We start from the raw sequence: 13,889 nt of genomic DNA, 5'->3' as shown, positions 1-13,889 counted from the left end.
TGTGTAACAAGTTAAACAAAAATTCTAATAAAAAATTATATTTTGAATTTAAATAGTTTTTGTCTTGCGTTTACATATATTTTACATTTGAATAGCGGAAATGACAAATTTCTGTCTTTTAAATTTGATTAATCGAGATTAATTTTCATAAAGGTGCGATTAATTAGTTAATTTTTTTAATCGATTGACAGCACTAATATATATATATATATATATATATATATATATATATATATATATATATATATATATACATATATACACACACACACATTTTTACTTGTTTAAACTAATTAATTAAAATGTTTTATTAATCAATTTTTATTTTATTTTTGATTAAACAATTCTTGAGATTTCATTGGGACAACTTAATTTTTTATGATCAATTTACATAAATTTGTTAAAAGTGTTAAGTTAATTTAATTTGTGTTGCGACAACATGAAAGAATTGTGTTGACCCCTGCAGTTTCACAATGTGTGTATTTTGCACAATTATAGATATCGGTTCATAATACAGTTGAAACACATTGTCAGATTTTGCTGTATTTGGCTGAACCATTCTTGGGTGGCTCGTCAATGTATTAGATGACTCTAATACATAAAATAAGTAAGCTGACCAAAGTTCTTACGGGGAGAAGACTTTATTGAAGACAAAGAATAGTGCAGTTTCTCAGCAGTGATGTTAACTTGTCTGTCTTCAAGTAACTTAATCCAAAGTACAGTCTGTGAGAGACTACTTTATAACAAAGGATGTAACCCTTCTGAGATAACCCAACTACTTTGGTTGGGTCACAATTCTTGAGTTCATGTAGACCATTTGGTTCAGACCTTCTCAGATGCAGATACTTGTTTGCATATGAAACAAGCCACAAAATCTATCAACATATAGAGTTATTTTGCATTCTTGCAGTGCGGCAGCAACTCAGATGCACACTACAATCTGATCTGACCCCTGATCTACACTATAAAACAGTAAAATCTTCACCCCTTTTCAGTTGTTGAGTTTAAATCTTCAGGTATTCAAAGGGTTTCATTTTCAGTAACTGGATATGTGTTCAAGAGTTCACACTTGTTCCGCGAGAGAGCTCTAAGCTCATTGGATCCTCGAGCCCTGGGCTCCTTTCCGTAAACAGGGCGAGAGGGGAGTTTGAACGACTTGTTTCTGTTCTAATGACAGATATAGAGAATGCTAAAGGGAGATATAAGACTTACTAAGAGCTCGACTATGGTGCCAATTTAGAATGTTCAGTTTACCTAGGTCATGTGATTTTGGACTGTGAAAGGAACCCAGGGGAAACCCACGCGAGCATCGGGTGAATGAACAAAACTCCACACAAATGTTAACTGGTTCAGTGGGGACTTTAACGTGTGACGTTCTTGCTTTAAGGCAACAGTGCTAACCACTGTGCCACCGTGTTGCCCAATCTAGAAAGGAGGGGGAGTGGGGGGATTCCTCAAGATGAAGATAACTGAAGTAAGAAACCATAGTTATTTATATTGAATCAGGATTCATCTGATTGGTGAATCATGCGTTAGCTAATGCAGGACCAGCCGTGGACAATCATAAGCATGTGATCCTCTCGAAAGGATTTCGTCATTTCTCACATGAATGAACAGCCAAACTACATGAAAAAGCTGCCGTTTTGAATATACCCGTGTTTGTGTGGACAAGGCCTCAATGTTGAGGACTCTGCTCTCCATTGTGAAGCTTCATGTGAGCACTGAGGCTTCTTTTATGTTTAAAGGCCTTTCCACACTCACTGCATCTAAAACGCTCTCCTGAGTGAGTCTTCATATGGTTCTTAATGGAGTCTTTGTGTGTGAGACTCTTTCCACACTGATCACATGTGAACACTATGGTTCCAGTGTGAAGATTCGTGTGATTCATGAGGCTAGCTTTGGCTCTGAAGCTCTTTCCACACTGAGCACATGCAAACGGCTTCTCTCCAGTGTGAGTTCTCATGTGGTTATTGAGTGTGGTTTTATATGGGAAACGTTGACCACACTCAGTGCATCTGTAAGGTTTCTCTCCAGTGTGAGTTCTCTTATGGTTATTGAGTGTGGTTTTATGTGTGAAACTTTTACCACACTCTGTGCATCTGTAAGGTTTCTCTCCAGTGTGAATTCTCCTGTGGATACTGAATGTGGTTTTATATGGAAAACTTTGACCACATTCTGTGCATGTGTAAGGTTTCTCTCCAGTGTGAATCCTCATGTGGATGTTAAGGTTGTGTTTTTTAGCAAAACTTTTTCCACACTGTGTGCAAGTAAAAATTCTTCCTTCATTGTGAGTTCTCATGTGAACTTCAAGGTTGCTATTTTGCTTAAAACTCTTTCCACACTGTTGGCATTTGTACGGCTTCTCTCCAATGTGAATTCTCATGTGGGCCTTAAAGCCATGGATTTTAGGAAAACTCTTTCCACACTGTTCGCAGGTGTAAGGTTTCTCCCCTGTGTGAACCCTCATGTGAACATCAAGCTTTGGCTTTTGACTGAAACTTTTTCTACACTGTTTACTGCTGAAAAAAGATTTGGATTTCCGAGGTCTTCTGCGTAATGAAGTCTTTTTAGTGAGTGTGGGTTTTTCATCAGTCGTTATGTCTTGATGTTTCTCTTCCATTTCATTCCATTGAGTCTCTTCTTTCTGCACCATCAGATCTTAAAAAAAAAAAAAAGTGAACTTTAGTATGAAGGCCCAAAGCGATAAGCATGAAATGGATGTTTCACCCACAAATGAAAATGACTTTACCATTTACTCTCTGTCATGTGGTTTTAAACATTTCCTTTCTTCTGGAACACAAAGAAAGCCAGCGTTTTTTCCACAAGATCTTCTTTTGTGCTTAACAAGATCAAGAAACTTGTAAAGATTTAAAACCACATGAGGGGAAAGTAAATAGTGAGGCTATTTTTATTTCTGCGTCAACTATCCCTCTAAAGTTCCTATTATGAACCTTTTTTTACAAGATATAAAATAAGTCTGGTATTGCCAGAATGTGTCTGAGGTTTCAGCTCAAAATCAGATCATATACCTTATACAAAATAAAGAATATTTAATTTTGGGGTCAGAGGAAAACCAAGCTGTTTTTGTGCCTGTGGCTTTAAATGTAAATGATCAAATGCACTTGCTCTAGATTACTCATGTTGTGTTTCCTCATGTGCATTTTCCACTGGATTTAAACATTTGCAACTTGCTTGGAAGACCCGAGTGAGACAATTCCTGCATGTTCATGGCAAGTATGCATAACTTACGCTTATTTTTGTGAGTTTGCATTCTTGTATTTAACTTGTGTTATATAACAAATGTTTCCCAGTACTGGGTTGCAGCTGGAAGGGCATCCACTGTTTAAAATAAATGCTGGATAAGTTGGTTGTTCATTCCGCTGTGGTGACCCCTAATGAATAAAGGGACTAAGCTGAAGGAAAATTAATGAATGAACATATGCAAATGCTTAAATGTCATGTTTGCTGTAAACTGTAGTGATGAGGAGATGGCAAGATGACATACTTTGCTACTTGTTTTCATTCATTTAAAGAGCTCTATTTTGACGGTCTATGCGCAAAACGGAAAGTGCAGGGCACTAATGCATTTAGGGTGTGTCATAATTTAAATTTTCTAATATAAGGACGGGAAAATCCGCTTTGCGCCATGGCACATGGTCTGAAAGGGTTGAGTTTATTTTCTTAATGAGTTATAGGTGTGTTTTGAGAATAAACCAATCAGAGTCTCATCTCCCATTACCTTTAAGAGCCAGTTGCAACGCGCCATCAGAGCATTTGATATTTACATGACGTAAAGTAAGTTCACTTTCGCTTTTGCTCTTTTGGATAGGGAACCCTTAACGCACAGACATCAATTAGCCTATAAATAATTAATTACGTTTGTTAAGCGCAAAGATTTGTTTCAAAACTATTTCTAAATTCAGTTCTAAATTCCAGCAAACGAATAAATGAACAATAAAAATTAAGTGTGCTCAAAATACTAAGTTATTTCCAAATACACATGCTGTGCCACATATGGTCTAAAACCTGACAGGTGGACAAATCTAAGCTTGTTTTTAATAAAACAAATATAAATATGGATATAATAAATAATACAGCTAATATTAATAACATTATACAAAAGCAAATTGAATGAACTGGAAAAGCCTCCCGAGATGAAGAAAGTATGAAGGCAGTGGTTTTTAAATTCATATAGGCTAGAAATTAATATGTTTTGTAATATTTTAATCATTTATATTTATATCCTATATATATCCTTATTATATAAATCCTTAATATATTATATCTTTTTCATATGTAAAGATATATGCGTATTGCTCTACATCTTGTGTGTAGTGTGTAAGCCAGGCGCACTTTTCGCCAGACAATAGACAGACTTTGTTCTGGTCTAAAGATCAGACTATTTACAGTTTCTCAAAATAGCAACGCACCAAAACACGCCTGTTTTTTTAGACCAGAATGCCTGTGGGCACACATTTGAGCGCAAATGCATTTGCTATTTAAACACCTCAAAATGACCCTTGCGCCGAGCTGAAAGTAGCAAATAACAATTGTGTCGCACCTTGCGCCACATTGTGCCTGGTGTATGATAGGGCCCCAAGTGTTTACACTTAACAATCCTCAAGCCTGAGGCTCCCTGCCATTTGCAATGCGAAAGGGAAGTTTAAGCTCGGGTAGATCTTGAGAACTAATCTGCTCTAGTAGCTAATAAACAGAAAGTGATTGCTCTTAAGAGATAACTACTTACTAAGAGCATGTCTAAGGTGCCGATTTGGATTAGTCAAGTAACTTAAGTTGCATGTTTTTGGACAGTGGAAGGAAACCAGGGAACCTGGAAGAAACCCACGTGAGCACCAGGAGAATGTGTAAACTCTGCACAGAAACGTCAGCTGGCTTGGTAAGGACTAGTAACCTTCTTGCTATGAGGCAACAGTGCTAACCTCAGGGCTTTTGTGCCACCGATCTAGGAAAGGAGAAGAAGTAGGGGTGGAAGGTGGGATTCTTTGAAACGAAGATGGCTGTGATATGGAACTCAGGGTATTTATAGTGGTTTAGGAATCGTCTGATTGGTGAATCCTAAATTAAATAGTGCGAGACCAGCCGCAAGCAATCCTAAGCATGTGATTCTCTCAAAATAAGTTTATAAACAAACTTCACTTGTACTTGTCTTTGTTTTCTTGGCTTTGTGCATGTTCTGATGCTTAGATGAAGACCTACGTTATGACATTTTATATACCCGACAAGATGCAGAAATGCCATCTAAAAAGGTTACCTGCTATTTGTCCAATCAGGGACAGTGACAACGGAAATATACAAATAATAATGTTAACCCGGGGATTTGCGAATGTGAAACGTCTGGTAATTAACAACCAGGTATAGCATGAGCAGTGTGGATGGTAACTACAGACAACCCAGGAATGTTTAACTAGGGTTAGAATGACCCAGGATTAACAGTTTCAAGTATGAAAATGCCTAAGAAAACTCAGCATCAGCTCTCAGGATAACAGGAGTACAACAACAAACAGCGACATACAAAAATTGTCATTCGTAGCAGTGACCTGGGGTCCGTTCTTCGTGCCTCGTTTAAAAGATCTAAGATGATTTGGCAGATCCTGGATCTTTTAATCTTGATAACTGATCTCTGGCTAATTTGGTTCTTCAAACAAGTTCAAGAATCAGATTAAAATGTCTGGATGAACTGATCTGAGATCTTTGTGTGTTGTGAAGGACAGATCTATCGATCCTCTAAATCATGATCAGCAATGTAACGATTGGCTGACAGCACAGCAGTGTAATGACATCATCTGATTAATATTCAATTATTCATGTCAACTAAATTACATAACATTAGCAGTAAACAGTTTGTTAAATATGACACGCAATAACCTTCCACATTTGTTGTGAGCTGCAGGCTTTACTTTTTCATGCGTCAAGAGTATTCATCATGTATTTCAATGCATATCAATGTATTGAGGTCTACATTTAGAGAATATTTGCTTAATTATAGTAGTCTAGGTCTACTCATTTTTTTTTTTTTTAATCTGCCTAAGGAATAACTGTATAAATTAATTTCGCATCAAAAAGCATTTTCATATCAGTAAAGGTGTCAATGTGCTGGAGATACTGTTGTCCTGAAAAATTGATAACATAAAATAAAAACCCTTGCATATACCGTAGGGACAGTACAGCAGAAAATATTGGCAGTTTTAAAACCTTGACTTTTCCAAACTGCGGTATACCTTGAAAACGCAATTTTTTACTACCGCGGTGGTAAGTCATCAACAACCGCCGGTGTGGCGGTTGTGGTGTTTATTTAATTTATTTAGGGGTGTGGGGCTTAAATTCATTTTAGCACAGACGCAACTGCCTTTCATTTTCACATTCGTTTTTCAGTTAGGGATTAGGTCTATTAGAGTAACCTAATAAAATGTTTTGTTGGACACTGCACAGTAGTCTACACTACTATTATTATTATTATTATTTATTATAGTCATTATATATATATTAAATATATATACATTATATTTAAAACTAATAAGCTATACAATTAATAAAACAAAACCCTTTTTAAAGTTTGCTTTCATTTTGACATTGCTAAAAGTTGTAATAAGAAACATCCCCTTATGCAGCAGCAGTCTTAAGTTAGGACACTTAAAAATGCCTTTTTGGGTATAAAGATGATCAGCCAGCCAAGTCAAGTTTACAGTGTCATAAATTAATGATTTATGATCATTAATATTCACTAATATTAATTGCATAATATTTACTCTTCTCTCTCTAGACTTTGTTTTAGGGCTTGTTCTTTTCTGCACAATATAGGTTTATTGCAAGTACGAATCAGATTATGAAGAATGATTAAGAGCTTGCATTTTTTATTGCATCCTTTTCGCAAGTTATTTTATTTAGCAGATCTCTACACTGCGGAGCGGGGCATTCTTAACTACTAATTATGTTGCTCCATTTCTCGTCAATGTCTTTCATGTATCTGGCCATTTTTTGGAAATGCCGCTACCATACCTGGCTGACTAGCTGGGCTTTTTGCGTTTAAAAAAAAGGAGTTGATTATAGCCTACGTGGCTTTTTTTCTCTCGCCGCCATCAATCGCCACTGGTTTGCATGGTTCGGGACCTGTGGAGCTGCACATTGATGTATTTGCTCTTCAGTGTTTGGACTCTCCGCGGTGAATATTAAAACACTTTTTAACATTCAAAAAAACTACAAAAAGCTTAATTCAAATTAATTGGTTCACATTTCTCGGTCGGTAAAAATCCAGAATGTTCCCAGATGTAAGACTGGGTTTTCCAACAAGAATCAGGGTTGAACTTGAACTTGCTGTATCGCGTCTAATATTATATTCTAACAGAAATTTAATACTTAACATAAAGGTAACATAACGGCAATTTATGTTTAAAGGTGCGTGATGTCACGTGCTACCACCGGGGGCAATGGACAACCGCTGTGGCAACTGACCACCGCGGTGACGCTGTGGTCACGGTGACCATCACAGCCCTAACAATGCCTAAGCAAAATAACACTGTTTTTAGGATTTAAAAATACATTCTCTAAAAAAAGTCTCAAGCAAAAAGATTTCAATGGCGCCACCTGCTGGTACGTGAAGAACATGTTTAATACTGACGAACTTTACACTCAAATCAGGGCCAGATTAAGAACACATTAGCCCCATCTCCACTATCGGGCCAGTGCAAGCCAGGGCTTTTATCAGGCCGGGCCAATCGTCCGTCAGGTTGAGTAATGAGGCCAAAGTCATGTCGCGTTTCCACTGTCGGGCAAGTAGCTTGCAGCGCGTCATGCAAACATCGCCCCCAGAACGTCCCCCGAATCAAACGTCACACAACCCGCCCACTTTAGCGGGAATCAGGCAGATAAAACACACCAAGGAATCATCACGAAACGAAACCATTAAAATGAAGACAAATGACACGTTTCTGTACAGCAGTACATTATATGTCTATACGCATAGACTTGTGAATTTCCATTTATTACATTTGTTTACTCACCGACCGACTGTTGGCATTGAACATCGAGTGCTTTGCCACTAACGAAGTGACCCAACATAGAGAGCGCACACATCCATAATATAAAGCCACAGAAATTCTCCGTTATAACTCGGTATGAAATGTATTTTATAACATCCTTGGTTTGATAAACGACGTGTTAAGTGTTTCAGCACATAAGAGCAAGTAGCCTAATAAAATACAGCCATATTTGTTGCGCTCTGCAGCAATTCACTAAAGCTCTTCATTTAAAGTTTCATTTATAAATTTGACCACGTTATATAAAAACATAAACAGTTGTTTGAGGATATAGAACACATTTTGTGCTTGGACTTTCCCCGATGAGTTTAAACTGGCGCAGCACAGGACTGAGTGACAAAAAAAAAGTAGTCTAGATTCTGCTTTCACTCAACCAAAAATGCCCTGTTTGCATGGTGTGATTAATATCATTGTATCCAAATACTTTATAAATAATATTTCAAACCTTCTACGATATTTATTGTTTTTAGAAAATATCTAAAATCTTTTTTTTTTCAGACAGGTCTTTGTAAAATGAAAGTTATATGAGGCCTTAAAACGGTTTGATTTATGTATTGTATATAGGCTACCTACATTGTTATAGCTAGCTTTTGTTTATTTTATATTGGTTTATTTATTTAATGCGATTTTATTATATCCGATATTTGTAATTCTTTAAATTATATTTCAATATAGCTTAGGCTATTTTATCAAGAAATGACACTATATTGTTTAAAGTCTACGAAAGTGGGCACGTAATTCATAAAGTTTTATGTCTTTCTGTTGTATTTATATTGTGTATCATCTCCAAAATAAAAAGAAAAAAAAAGAAAAAAGCTGCCTGCGGCATCAACAGAGCTGTGAAGGGAGTGCTCTTTTTCTCGGTCTCACACGCACATACAGGCATTTAAACGTGCACAAACACACCTTTAAAACTTGACAAACTCTCGGAAACCTTTACTGTCTGCTGTGTCTTTAATATGGTGTAAAGATTATTATGCTTTATTGAAACATCAAGGAAGACGCAGCAAAGAATGTCATTATAAAATAAAACTACTTTATTATTTTATGCAGCAGCCTTACATTTAAAAGGGAAACATTAGAGTGATCATACGCAAAAAGACCCCAGACTATAAGGCTAGATGTTTTCTTTCCCTTATTTCTTTATTTGTTTGGCACATGTACTCATGTGCGATCAGAAAACTGCCCGACTCTCCTTTCACACTGCTCTGAAGCCCCAGCTGGCCCTCCTTGGCCCAAGGTATTTGGCGGGCTGAAAAAGGCCGGCTGCTGGCCCCAAGAAAGCCCCGATTTGGCCCGATAAGGCCTTGGAAGTGACTGTGGAAACGCGACTGACCTTGGCTCACCCTGGCTCGCTCGCTTTAGGCGCGATATAGGAAACGCGGCTATTGGGCCCAGGGGCTATAGCAAATCCTATATATATATATATATATATATATATATATATATATATATATATATATACATACATATATGAATACAGTTGAAATCTGAATTATTAGACCCCCTGAATTATTAGCCCCCTGTTTATTTTTTCCCTAATTTCTGTTTAACGGAGAGCAGATATTTTTTAACACATTTCTGATCATAAAAGTTTTAATAACTTATCTCTAATAACGGGTTTCTTTTATCTTTGCCATAATGACAATCAATAATATTTTACTAGATATTTTTCAAGACACTACTATACAGCTTAAAGTGACATTTAAAGGCTTAACTAGGTTAGTTAGGTTAACTAGGCAGGATAGGGTAATTAGGCAAGTTATTGTATAATTATGGTTTGTTCTGACAGGAAACAAACCAGGAAAAATATAGCTTAAAGGGGCTAATAATTTTGACCTTAAAATGATGTTTAAAAATTTTAAACTGCATTTATTCTAGACGAAATAAAACAAATAAGACTTTCTTTAGAAGAAAAAATTTTATCAGGCATACTGTGAAAATGTCCTTGCTCTGTTTCAGTTTTTTACAATTGCTATGACACTTTTATCAATACATTTAACAAGTTTCCTAAACTCTAAATACGGTAAGCACAACATCCGTCTTTGTGGGCTATACAATTAAAACATTTCTTGTTGCTTCTTTTACACACACGCACAACCACGACCAAAACAATGTAACATTACTGTCAAATTTACAAATGCTTTAACACAGTATGTCAGAACAGATAACATCATGTTCTAACAGAACTTATATAGGATAAAGCCAAAGTGAACAGCTGTTCTAATTGTGAATTGAAACACAAATATATTCCCTATATTTTATTTGATTGCCAATGAGAAACAGTTTATTGCGGTTATATTTATATATGTATATATAATTCAAGTACCACATGAAATTATCTGTTGACAAGGCAGGGGATGTCGCTGTGGGAGAAACATAATAGGCCAAAGGGCAACAGTTACCATGCCGGGCCATAGAAGATATCAAGTGTAATGTGGATGAGAACATGTGGCAGATTATTTTACTAGATATTTTTCAAGACACTTCTATACAGCCTAAAGTGACATTTAAAGGCTTAACTAGGTTAATTAGGCAGAATAGAAGATTACTGTTTTTTTTTAAATTATAATTGCGGTGCTTTTTCTGTTTGTATATCTTGCAGTGAAATCCTTTTTGCAAATAAAGTCTGTACTGCAGCAATTATGTGTCTGTATTTTTTTTTACATAAACTGTACATTTTAAAAAGCATTTTTTTTCTTTATTTTTGTATAGAATTTTTGCAGTTAAAGAAAGAAAATGCCTGCATTCACTAAACCCAACAAAACAAAACTGCAGAGAGGCTTCAATTATAAGGGCAGACCTGACACATAAACTAATGCAGTTTCTGTAATTTTAGCTGATGATAGTGTTTATATTGTCAGTGTGTTCTGATTGACTGAATGTTTCTGTTGGAAGAGAACATGCGTTTGTGTTTTGAAACACGTTTGAAGTGTTTTGTTAGACATGGTGTAGTGTGTTCGTTTATTATTGTATTTTGAACATTAGTTTGGAGGTTTAGTTTACAATGTGTGATTTTGAGCATGAAATTAACTGTTTTGCCAATTGTGTGTTATAGGTGTGTTGCTGCGTTAAGAGTTTAGCAAACTTGTTAAATGTATTGAAAAAACTGCCGTAGCCATTGTAAAAAAAAAAAAAAAAACTGTAAACATCATTGGGGAGATACTTAAAAAATAAATTATTCAAATATATATATATATATATATATATATATATATATATATATATATATATATATATATATATATGGTGATCAATACTGATAAACTTGGTTGCACATCATCAGCATGCTGTAATCCATTTCTTAAGCAGCAAAAGTCATTTTTAGACTAGTTTGTTGGCCAATTGTAGTCAGTGCAATGCTAAACGTTATTGTTCCACTATAATTTGCAATAACCTTAAGAAGGCAGAGAAAATGGGAGACTAATAATACATAAAATAATGACAAAAAACATGAAAACAAGTAACAAGAAAGAAACTCATTCTGTCTTTCAATGAGTGCTTATGTGCATTTAGGAGAACTAGGCAGCACACTCAGGGCTGCAAGATGGATTTAATTTAGTATTCTTATTATTAAAATATATCTGAATGAGGATCAAATGACTGAGTTGGTCTTTGAGAATGAAAACCAACCTGTTTGTTCCTGCAGATTTTCCTGTTTGACTGTGAATGTTTCTTCAATCTTCACATCTTCACTCTCCTCTTTAATAAACGCCATCTTTATAACAGTGTGGAGATCAGTCGCTTCAGCAGGAGATTTTCTCTGTGTTTGGACACTTTATCCTGTTTAAAATGAACAAAACAATGAACAGAAACAAAATAACTTCTCACTTGGTTCAACAGTTTCCTAATATGACAGTTAAAAAAGAGAAATCAGATAAGTCCGAGCAAGAAACAATAGCCACAAATGACCTGATAAAAACTAGTACTCCATTCTTATATATAGTGATGTATACTTAGAATGCAATAACATTATGCTATTTAATAAATTAAACCTTTATTAGAACACTTAGTACACATATCTCTGTAACTTTTTTCAAATGTTATTCAGGTTTGTTCTTAATTGTTTTGTTTGTTTTATTTACTTTGTCTGCTTAGAGCAACGTGTAGCACTTTTTTTGCACAAGACAAATTTCCTCTCTGGGACAAAAAGTTTATCCTATCTTTATTCAAACAATAGACCTTACTGTGAGTATAGGGTTATGTGTTGTATAAAGGGTTAAATAATATTGTAAACAGCACGCACATAAGTTAGCACTGAAACTTTAATCAATCGGTTTAAAAGTGTAAACGCTTTTAAACAAACCTTTCTCCAGTTGAATCACAGCGCGGGACCGGCACAGACTTATGACGTCACACGCCACGCCAAAATAAAAGTCTTTTTTTTTTAAAGGTTTTTTAAAGGGAGGACCTCCTTATTTTTAAGAAAGAATAGAGTGTCATCTGCAAACTGACTTAAAGTAAAAGTCCTATCAACTATATAAATACTTATAGTGTACTCTAAAACTTTTTTATATAATGACATATGTTCAACAGCTATATTTAAAAGTAAAGGTGAGATGGGATATCCTTGATGGATTCCTCTTTTGATGTATATTCTAGGAGATGATCCTGAATTCAGGCATTTACTACTGAATATATCAGTATAGAACATGAAAATTACCATACAAAAGCGGGAAAACAAGTGGAGGACGAGTAAATGTCAACTTTAATTTTGGGGTGAACTGCCACTTTAAAAGACATTTACCATTAATTATTCTGAGTTATTCACATACATGTATTCTCATGTGGGCACACGTCTGTTTAAAATGTATACATTTTTAACTGCTTTGTAAATTTTTCTAATTCATAGTTGTTATTTTTTTCTGTTAGACAACTGGTGAGGAAGATGCAGTAATAGGAATAAATGTTGGACTATTGATAGTCACAGATGAGAACACATCGACTCTTCTGCCAAAGGAAGTAATGGATGTGGCTGTGTTGGAGGAAGAAGTTGTTCTTGATGGTTTGGGTTTACGCCCTGAATATCGCTTATCCCAAGGAGGTCAAATATACATTTGAAATCCTTCAAAAAGTGATTTTGAATCCTTCAAAAAGTGAAAAATTGGTGGCGAAGCATGCTCTGCAAAAGTTTACTAGCTGAAAAACAAACTCTATAGTGTTTAGAGGATTATCTCTCTCATGCTCAGACTTACTGATATTATGACAGGTTGTTCATTCAACTTTAAGGACTACAGTGCAAATCTCAATCAAATTTAACTTGTTGCTTGCTTTTAATGAAAAGGAGAAAATCTGGTCAATAACCAACTTCAATGTAAGTGATTTTTTCTTCGTCTCGCATTACACTTCATATACACTTTCTCATAAGTTGCATAACCAAAAAGTTTGGATTAAGTCACCATTTTAGCAGACTGGGTTCATATACAATGTGTATAACAGTGTCTGTTTGAATGTTTGTTACAGAACAGTTGTAAACACTTTTCATTATAAAACGTTATGAATTGGAAGCCTTTAAAAAGGTTGAATAGATGAAGAAACATTACGAAGGGTTGCTTTTAATGCCGTCTGAGTAATGCATTTGTGTTTGTAGAGACTTCTAGCTTTAGCTTGTGCTAAAACACAATTTTAGCAAGTAGAGTCTTTATAGAATGTCTGTTTGAACGTATGTGTGACGAGGGTATAGAGAAGAGTTAGAAATATCTTTGAATAAAAATAACCGACTACGCCAGCCTGGCAGTTACCCAGGGAAATAACTATTAGGAAAAAAGGACACAGGTTCGTTTCCCCTCAAAAAGGCACAGATACGTGGGTAATTGCAAAAGTACAAAGATATTT

General features: G+C 35.5%; 2 protein-coding genes across 2 annotated transcripts in view; one reads left to right on the top strand and one right to left on the bottom strand.

The window, feature by feature from the left end:
- Window positions 1-13,889, top strand: part of LOC137491106 (uncharacterized) — a 1,257,671-nt gene that overhangs the window by 106,638 nt on the left and 1,137,144 nt on the right. The window lies entirely within an intron of this gene.
- Window positions 626-12,390, bottom strand: LOC137491073 (uncharacterized). Its single transcript, XM_068220128.2, has 3 exons — window positions 12,361-12,390; window positions 11,688-11,837; window positions 626-2,658 (listed from the first exon to the last, which is right to left on the bottom strand). The coding sequence occupies exons 2-3, from the start codon at window positions 11,770-11,772 to the stop codon at window positions 1,676-1,678; spliced, it is 1,068 nt and encodes a 355-aa protein (XP_068076229.1). The 5' UTR covers window positions 11,773-11,837; window positions 12,361-12,390; the 3' UTR covers window positions 626-1,675.

This window comes from Danio rerio, chromosome 4, assembly GCF_049306965.1.
Source record: "Danio rerio strain Tuebingen ecotype United States chromosome 4, GRCz12tu, whole genome shotgun sequence".
NCBI lineage: Eukaryota > Metazoa > Chordata > Actinopteri > Cypriniformes > Danionidae > Danio > Danio rerio.
This window is presented reverse-complemented; position numbering and strand designations above follow the sequence as displayed.

What these genes read in the sequence shown, in the direction of transcription:
- LOC137491073 (XM_068220128.2), bottom strand. Translation starts at nt 11,772, where the DNA reads ATGGCGTTTATTAAAGAGGAGAGTGAAGATGTGAAGATTGAAGAAACA. An exon ending in AAATCTGCAGGAACAAACAG is followed by an intron (nt 2,659 to 11,687) that starts GTTGGTTTTCAT and finishes TTTTTTTTTAAG; the next exon opens with ATCTGATGGTGCAGAAAGAA.